This window comes from Bactrocera dorsalis, chromosome 1 (genome assembly GCF_023373825.1).
Source record: "Bactrocera dorsalis isolate Fly_Bdor chromosome 1, ASM2337382v1, whole genome shotgun sequence".
Classification (NCBI taxonomy): domain Eukaryota; kingdom Metazoa; phylum Arthropoda; class Insecta; order Diptera; family Tephritidae; genus Bactrocera; species Bactrocera dorsalis.
This window is the reverse complement of record NC_064303.1, coordinates 69,515,448-69,525,673: the sequence shown is the minus strand read 5'-3', so window position 1 is coordinate 69,525,673 and position 10,226 is coordinate 69,515,448. Positions and strand designations below refer to the sequence as shown.

Genomic DNA, 10,226 nt, shown 5'->3' with positions numbered 1-10,226 from the left:
ATTTGTCCGTTTTCACTATTATGTAACGCCTATTTTAGAATTGATCGCTAGCGATTCTATTCACCATGCAGTGGACCTAATTGTGAACACATAATATGTTATTTATAGCCTCAAATTCAAGCCAATAGCAAAAGCAATTGTATGAGGGTGTGGTTTACAACAGCCAATCGAGTTTTACCTAACGCGAACGACAAGGATAGCTAAACTTGAAATGCTAGGAGCTCCCAAGTAGAAGTAAAAGTTTTGGTAGAAAAGAAGCACTGTAGGTGTTTTAATCTCTGTATATCTACATTGTCTTTAATCTCATTGGTGGCATTTAAATGAATGGTAGATGTTAGTGGAATTAAAAATGGCACCTGTAGTTTTAAAGCAGGCAACGGAATATATGGGCTACCTTCTATTATAATAAACAGTTAATTTTGTTAAAGCTTCAAAGAACTTGGCGTATGCACGTTTTTAGTGCTCTTTACATTTTTTATATAAATTAATCAAGTTAATTAATTATTAACTGATCTTTACATAATATATTTACAAAATACAATGTACCTTGTGTTTTATTTATATCGAAGTGTTCTCACATTGAATGGTGATTAAAATAATCATACTTCTAATAAGTTCTTGTTGTAAGTGCTAGTGTATAAATAACGTTGCATATATGGATTTGAAAGTTGCCTAAATATGCACACGTAGGTGTAATAAAAAATAGTATAACATAAAAAATTTATTTAAACTATATCCGGTTTATTGTGTAAATATTTGAAAGTATTTTTTTGCAAAACAAGTAGCAAAATGGTTTCATACTACAATCCAATGAGTTATTCCCAGAAACATAATCCAACTACTTTGAATTATCCGCCTGCACAACCATGGCAGTGGACGGCAAATTATTCTACGTCAGCAAATCATCAACTACTGAACGAAATGGAATCATCACATAACCATCATCAAGTATATTATAATACACATCACATGTTTCATCCAACTGGTGGTTCTACCGCAGAGTGGCATTCTCCATTATCGACAACTGACAACTTATTACAAAGTACAAATGTGCAACAACTTATCAATGAATCAAATGATGGCACTGTAATAGGCAACAGTGCAAGTTCTTGTCGAAGTACTAATTCTAGTGGTCCATCTACAGTTGAGCTTGTTGGAATAAATGAATCCAGACGTAATGATCTTCATATCACCGATGGGGTGCCATCTCCCACTTTAGTAACATCGGGGAGTAATGCCACCAGTCCCGATGTTTCCTTATCAACGAATTCAGTTCAAAATTCTTCAAATAGTACTATAACTGGTGTAAATTCCGCCTATAATAACCATACATCTCCTGTAAAGACGCAGTATTACGAATGGATGAAAAAACCTTCGTATCCCACTCAACCGGCTCCTGGTGAGTATTTTACTCATAAAAATACATTTCATATGAAATAACCTATGACCAATACACGCAATCTAATTAATTTATTGTGAAATTTATATATAACAAATTTATATATTTAGCTTATCAATTACATTTAGCTATTGTTGCCAGAGCAAAGGCAATCTTTTTGTTGTATACTCGCACAACATGTTGCCACAGAGTATAAAAGTTTAGTTCCCCTAACGGTTGTTTGTATCACCAAAAATGTGTACTGTCTGTCCGTCCGTCTTTGAAAGCTGCAACCCGAATAAAAATTAAGATATCTTGATACACATATTTCTTGGTACTATAAGGTTGCTATTACAGGCGAGAGGATTCAAAAGTTTGCCAATCCCACATATTAAGACACAAAACAGTAATTTGATACAAAGAAACGTATGTATTCCCGCTTTAATGTTAACATTGTACACTATAGCAACTTCTAAAAGTTTGAAATATTTTCAGATGTCAGCTAAACTTAATAATAAATATTGCATATGAATTCAATATCGTTATCAGACTGAATAACGAAAATTCCCCATGTGGCTGAATTTTAAACTGCAAAATTTTTTTTCTTTTTCAAAGATTTAGGAAGATGACATCCTTCCCAATTAATGTAGTCTGATACTAAAATTTGAAAGAATCAGTACTTCCAGATGGCCCAAACCTACCTACATGTACCATATTATTATAAGTATTTCGAATATACCATAGAATAAAACATAGTTATGAAACAGTTGGTCAATGATAAGATACAAAATATGATAGGAATGGAATCACTATTTTGCCTAATAATAAATGTTTAATTCTTGTGAAAGACTTTTTGTTTTAAATATTTCAAGACATTAAAATCTTACGAATTGCAGAAAAATAAATAGTGTGGCATCCGAATTTATCATACTCCTTCCTTATTAAGTAGTTATTGTTTTAATTTATATTCCCTTTAAATTTCTCTTATAATATTTATTTTATGAACTTAAATGTTATTTCGGCACAGCGATTTTTTAATACTGTTTTATTTCGAAACTTACAAGTTTCTTCATTAATTCAATTAATTGTACCTATAATTTATATCTATAACATAATAAGTAAATTAAAGAGTATGTTAATGCACACTTCCTTTAATATTCAAATACTGAATATGATAATAAAATTTTTGATTTCAAAGTTTTGTATTATTATTTGTCGGATGTCTTGTTTAATTTTATTTGCACTCGTATCTCATGGTCAAGGAAATGTCCTTTTATACCTTGCATGAAATATATCTGAGATATCCCTTAGAGTCATAAAAAACTTGACTTTTGGAAATGCCCTTGCCATTAACATAAGTACAACCAAACTGGTTTTATTCACTAGGAGATATACGAGTAAATCATATTGGAGCAGAGGGACAGGCTGGGGCAGAAGGTTTGTAGGTGAGTCTACTGACGGGAGCTATTCAGGCTTCCTGACTATTGTAACGTTTTTCAAACTGAGGTTGCCGCAATCAAGATAGCAGTTTAACTACTGCAGCCACTTTGATCGTCAAGACGAGGCGAAGACAACTCAACACTTACTTCCTAACTTTTTTAAGTGATCAAGGCTAAAATACCTAAAACCTTGAAACTGCATAAATGATTCCTCGCAAAAAATATTTGAGCAGAGTCCATGCCTAATGTTTTAGGTAAACTAAAGGGTGATTTTTTAAGAGCTTGATAACTGCTAGCTTTTTAAAAAAAAACGCATAAAATTTGCAAAATCTCATCGGTTCTTTATTTGAAACGTTAGATTGGTTCATGACATTTACTTTTTGAAGATAATTTCATTTAAATGTTGACCGCGGCTGCGTCTTAGGTGGTCCATTCGGAAAGTCCAATTTTGGGCAACTTTTTCGAGCATTTCGGCCGGAATAGCCCGAATTTCTTCGGAAATGTTGTCTTCCAAAGCTGGAATAGTTGCTGGCTTATTTCTGTAGACTTTAGACTTGACGTAGCCCCACAAAAAATAGTCTAAAGGCGTTAAATCGCATGATCTTGGTGGCCAACTTACGGGTCCATTTCTTGAGATGAATTGTTGTCCGAAGTTTTCCCTCAAAATGGCCATAGAATCGCGAGCTGTGTGGCATGTAGCGCCATCTTGTTGAAACCACATGTCAACCAAGTTCAGTTCTTCCATTTTTGGCAATAAAAAGTTTGTTAGCATCGAACGATAGCGATCGCCATTCACCGTAACGTTGCGTCCAACAGCATCTTTGAAAAAATACGGTCCAATGATTCCACCAGCGTACAAACCACACCAAACAGTGCATTTTTCGGGATGCATGGGCAGTTCTTGAACGGCTTCTGGTTGCTCTTCACCCCAAATGCGGCAATTTTGCTTATTTACGTAGCCATTCAACCAGAAATGAGCCTCATCGCTGAACAAAACACGCGCGCGAAACACATTTCGAACCGAACACTGATTTTGGTAATAAAATTCAATGATTTGCAAGCGTTGATCGTTAGTAAGTCTATTCATGATGAAATGTCAAAGCATACTGAGCATCTTTCTCTTTGACACCATGTCTGAAATCCCACGTGATCTGTCAAATACTAATGCATGAAAATCCTAACCTCAAAAAAATCACCCGTTATTAAAATTTATCTGAATCCCTAAGTTTTTAAAACCCATAAATAAATAAAATTTACTTATACATGTTTTACAATAGTTTATAATTTAAGTAGAACAAGATTTGACAAAATTAATGATAATGCTTAACCACTTTAATAAGGTATTCCCTTCCTCTCTTGAATAAAATTCAACCCGATAACTAGTATGTACGAGTATGTTGCTGCTTTATAAGAAAATTATTTAACAAAAGGTTTTCACACACAGATGTCAAAGCAGAGATATGGCGAATAATAAACATCTTATTTGTTGACATTAAGCGCAATCTTTATAGTATAAGTATTATCGGCGTAAAAAATATTCGTTATGGATTTTGTAGGTGAGACAGTTAGATTTCACGTAATAAGTTCCAGTACTCAAAACTTAGACTAAGCTTCCGAAAGATTGAACTGACAACTGAAATAGCATATTTGTTCATTGTAGATAAGGGTTTTACTAATCTAACTGAAACGGGAAAATCTGGGAGCATATAACTTTGTTGTCCCACTGCTTGGTTCGACTTTTGTGCTAAGAAGATCTTAAGCTTTGACTTTATTGTGAATATGAAGATTAAAATTAGTCTTAACAAGTTTTAACTGTAGATGTCTCTCCATACTTCGATATCTTGTACCCCATTAGGGGCCATCCATAAATTACGTCACACGAAACCTGGTTTGGTATCGAACGACTCGAAGAGGTCCTTCCCTAGCAGGTTTGAAATCTTTTCCAAGTTTTGACGAATGGTGAATACCAGGTCAGTTGTTGATTTTGCAAGCCACACTTCAATCTTTCACACATCTCGATAGAACCTAATGTGCTATAACTGTGCAACAAATTAAGATAGAAAGTATAATTAGGAAAAGAGAATGAACCGATATACATATAGCTTATTATAAATTAAGCAAAAATATAGAAAAAAATTTAAGAGTACATATTTCTTCAGATTCTTAAAGATAATGTTGTTTAGCCTTGATAATGAACCAAATTGGTGCATATTTCGTCGTTATCTTATACTCTTACTGTATCAATTTGAAACCCTGTTACTTTATCTCGTGATCAATATATTACATTTCGCTTTTTCATTGATCTTATATGGCATTTATATCACTTTTATGATAAATATGTGATTTGTGTTAGTAAGATTGACTCTTAGGCTAAACGTATTAAGCCCTTAAGCGTTTCGGTCATTGATCAGTAACATATCGCCAAGTTACAGTTGGTAGGGTTGTCGGAAAAATATCGATACATCGATATATCGATATAATTTTTTCAATGTAACAATATTTTTGAGCGATATTTATTGTTTCGATATATCGAGGTATCGATATAAATTATAAGTATTGAAAAGGTATAAAAACGATATTTTTATGATCAAAAAATTCTAAATCCTTTTTTATACTAACTGTTTAATCCAAACAAATACTCCTCTGCATTACTCCAACTAATTACATAAAGTAATAGAAGCGTAATGCAGAGGAATATCACCCGCCCCAACTTCACTCAACAGGCGAAAGAGCAGAAAAAGAAAACATCTTTTCCCGCGTTTTTTTACAAAAGGATTGTGGGCACACTGTTCGTCAATTATTCTTCTTAGAAATTCACAGTTTCAACTGAATACTTAATTCGTAGTTTCTAGAAGCGTCACTTATTGTTCAGACGCCAAGAAGAGTGCAAGTGTTCAAAAATTAGCTTCAATAAATAATAAGTACAAGTGTTGGCTTTAATAAAAGTAATCTTCATTTTTACAACATAGGAGTAAAAAACAGTGAATATGGAAAACAACAGTGCGCCATTCGGACATGAAAAAATTAGGATAGATATTGCTGCAGCTTCAGCAAACTCTTTACTTTCAACTTCAACCAGTGATGGCATGCCTAGCGAACTAAAGCAATATCTAGATCAGCCTATAATACCCAGAAAAGAGAATCCAACAAAATTCATTGTCGTCATTTTACCGACATAGCTCTAAAGTATTTGATATCGCCTGCGTCCTCGGTTTCCTCGGAGAGAGTGACATCTGCTGTGAATCTCGCAGTACCCAATAACAGAAGTCGGCTTACAGCCGAGCACGTAAATCAAAGAGTTTTTCTAATGTCTGTATCAGATAAATATTGGTTTGATTAATAAATAATTAATGTTTTCATTGTTGTTCTTGATTTATTAAAAATTATGTCTATTGGTTAGTATTTATCTAGTAAGGTAAGATGATTAAAGAAGATTAGGCCAAATATTTTTTTTTCATATCATACCGATATATCGATATTTTTAAATAAAAATATCAATGTCGATATTGATATATTCAAAAATGACCGATACAATATATATCGATACTTTATTCCATTTCCGACATCCCTAACAGTTGGTATTGACGACGCTGTTTACTCAGGTGCATAAGATTATAGGTTGTTAGTTATATAGGTTAGTTATATGTGGTTTAGGGCAAGTTTTCACTCGATTTTATGAATTTTAGGCACGAGAATGCACGGTTATTAGAAAACACGCTCCCTAAATTTCATTAAGATAACTCACATATTTCCCGATATATGCGGTATAAAGTTAACCGGAAGTTCGAAAATTATTCATTAGCTTTATGGGGCCAGATTGCTCAAATTATCGCGAACAGGAACTCCTCAGGGGGTGTATTTTTACCTCTCCTGTGGTCACTTGTAGCAAATCAGCTTCTGAGTAAATTTTAAGAAAATGCACCCAAACTGATAGCCTATGGAGATACATCGCAATAGCGCGATGAATAATCATATATTACACCAATGGACAACATTGGTTAACCTACAGGCAAATGCTGATAAAACGGATACGGTACTTTTTACAATGAGGTAAAAGATCCCGCCATGAAAAACGCCGAGGATTAACGGGGATGAGTTAACCACTACTACTAGTTATTTTGGACAGAAAACTGACGTGGAATCTCAATGTGGAAGAAAGGATAGTGGTGCCTTCTACGTATGTATGTATGTATGTTGAGGTCAACGTGGGGCCTATTACAAGTTCTTATGCACTGGTGTTAGACAAGAGTAGTCAAGACAATCTTACTTTACGGTGCTTTGGTATTTCTATTAAATTCTATTAAATCTCATACAGGAAATCGCTGGAGTGAATACTACGGCTCGTTGCTCTTATCAAGTCTTTACTAAATTTCCCAAAAACCGTTGACGTCCTGAGCGACGTAAACTTCAGCTCGTATTAATAAAAAACTTCCATCCGGTGTTACAAAAGACTTATAGGCGAGAAAGTCAATATATCCTAACCTTACTTAACCTCTATGGGGCTAAAGGAATTATTGATCCGATTCAACCCATTACAGCATATTTTTATCAGAAGCGACTCTTTCTGAATTGCAATAATATAACTCACAGAGTGTCCGATAAATTAGTAACTGGCAGTGGGTAGGTGTGGGATGGCAAAGGCACGCTTGAGCAAAGTTTGGTCCGATTTGTGTTGTATGGGAAGTAGGCGTGGTCTGATTGCACCTATTGGTAGAGATATGTGATTTCACCTCAATGTGGCCGGTACCACGCCCATCATACAATTCTGATACTGCCTCCTATAGAGGCCTCTTGCATCATCCTTTTAATGCCTCTGGCGCAATTAATTATTGATTTACCGCACTTTTAGTAGAATTTAACAAACATGTTATATGGGGCAGGATTATAATCCGGTTTCATCTATTTCGTTGTTTTTAATAACAACATTGTAGTTAGTTAGTTATGGTATTAGTTTTCGATTAATATAGTCTTGTGGGCGTAACAGTATTCCGATTACGCCCGTCTATGAACTCGTCCTTACATTTTGAGCTGGACACTTGTACCAAGTTGCATTAAAATATTTTAATTTTTACTCAAGTTATAGTTTGCATGTAAGGATAGACGGACGGATAGACCGTCACTCTGATTTCAACTCGTCTCATTATTCTATTAATTTATAGGTATATAGTACATATATAACCCAATATCTAACTCGATTACTTTTAGATGATACAAACAACCGTCAGGTGAAGAAAACTATGTAGAAAAATTTTGCAAGAGCGTAAAAAAATATAAGAACACAAATATTTATTTGATTACAAAAATTTAAAATGAAATACTTAAAAAATTTATCAAATGAAAATTTATAAGAATCTGTAACAAAAATGCTCTTAAGTTTGATTTGCAGAAAATCTTATAGCTATTATATAAATTAGTTATTAATTACGTGTGTATATCAAAATAAAGTTAAATTTCTGCTGATTTTATTATCGACTATCTCTAAATTTTGTATGCTACATGGCCGTCAAAAGAAAATATGTATAATTATTAAATTTTTACAATATTTTTATTGAAAATTACTGTTTAACGATATTTTTGTGACCTTCCATATTATAAAAAAAACATTATTTTATATCATAACGCTGACCTCTTAACAGTGCAAAAATTTTTCGTTCAGTCCAGCCTTAAGAGCAAGGTGTTTCAGAGTCTCAAGTCATGTTCTGCCATCTGGACCAGTGGAATGATTTGTTAAATTCTTGGACATGGAAGGTCATTCTGCTGAACAACTCGCTCAAAGTTTACTAGATTTCTTGAGTGAGAGTGGCATTAATATCAAAGGTTGTCGTGGGCTAAGCTATTATAGTGCCAGCAACATAAGTGGAAATATAGTACATCAGCTTACAAGCCTGAATTGAGAAAATAAATAAGTATACAGAATACATTCCCTGTCTTGCATATTCATTAAATTTTACGTTACTTTTTATCGATTTCATTGAAAACCTCTATACATTTTTTTTCTGCTTCTACCTATCGATGGGGTCGTCTTACGAACGCAATTAAAGATTATACTTCAAAAATTCCCATTTTGAAACGGTTATCGGAAACTAGGTGGTCAGCCCGAGCTGATGCAACGAAAGCACTTTCATGTGGTTTTATCACCACTAAGCAAGTATTGGAAGACATTTTCAATAACTTGGATTAAAAAGCGGACTGCCTTAATAAAGCTTACGGACTACTTTCAACAATGAATAAGTTAGACGACTAGTGCTTCGCTGTAGTCGTCTGATCAAGACCATAATAAAGGGATGCGCCCTTTATGAATCATTATATGGCTACGTCCAAGCAATGCCATCCACTTTTTCAGATATTGAGGCAAGAGTCAAAGATCTGACCTACTGTGAAGAATACCAGCAACAGACATCGACGAATAAAGCGAAATACAAAATACGACAATTTCAGTGGCTCTACTACACTCGACGACTTTGTTGAAAATCGAACACCTGAACGACGTTTCGAATTTGAGGTGTTTATTGTCATTATTGATAACGTACTGTCTACTTTAACTAAACATATGAAAGCATATCATAAAATCACGAGTGTTTTTGAAGTATTTCGACAGCTAAAATCTCTTACAACAGAAGAGATTTTGAAAATATCCTCTAGTATGATCAGTGCTTACGAAGATGAATCGGAGAACAGCCTTGGCCGTCGAATTAATGCAGTTCACAGAGGTACTGAAAACAGATGTGGCTATTGATATTGACAGCAAGAAACAGGAGCCTCTGGAACAGGAATACTATAAACTTTTATTAAATAATTATTTAGGATCATGTTTCCCAAACTTAGAAATTGCTTTCCGAAGTTACTTATCTCTCATGATCACTAACTGCAGTGGCGAACGTTCTTTTTCTACATTAAAACGTGTTAAAAATGAATTAAGGAACATTAATAAATCCAGAAAAGTTTATTTTCAACAGTTTTCTTTTATTTAGTACCCTAAACTTGAAAACCTATAGCAAACCAAGGGCCACTTGACAGAATTTTCTACAGGCCCCGCGCTGGTACAAGCACATTAATATTGTGGCCATATTCCGAATTTCTATAACTGTATTTTTTTTTATATCTACGACACATCAGTTGTACCGCAAGCTACTGGAGATTGAGACTCCAAAATATTATTTTATTGTTTACACTGTTTACTTCGTAAAACCTAGAAGGTTGTGAAAAATTCAATAGGCATTATCCGAAGGAACCGAAAGGTTGACAATCAAATTTGTGATCTTATTGACTTCTGTATAGATTCGCCCAGAATTCTCTTTTCGTATGCTCATTTAATTTCAGAATGAAAATCATTACATATGTGTAGATATATATTCTTCTTCTTTACTGGCGTAGAAACCGCTAACGCGGTTATATCCGAGTTAAAAACA

General features: G+C 34.0%; 1 protein-coding gene across 4 annotated transcripts in view; it reads left to right on the top strand.

Moving 5' to 3' along the window:
• The first annotated feature begins 347 nt into the window (after positions 1–347).
• The window catches only part of LOC105233475 (homeotic protein caudal), a 128,588-nt gene continuing 118,709 nt past the window's right edge, over positions 348–10,226 (top strand). The window contains exons 1-2 of one of the 4 annotated variants that reach the window (XM_049445970.1): positions 355–623; positions 826–1,399. In XM_049445970.1, coding sequence (XP_049301927.1) covers positions 922–1,399 — 478 coding nt within the window. In that variant the 5' untranslated portion in view covers positions 355–623; positions 826–921. Of the gene's footprint in view, positions 1,400–10,226 lie in introns of all 4 variants that reach the window. The other 3 variants (XM_049445971.1, XM_049445972.1, XM_049445969.1) reach the window with 3 other exon arrangements.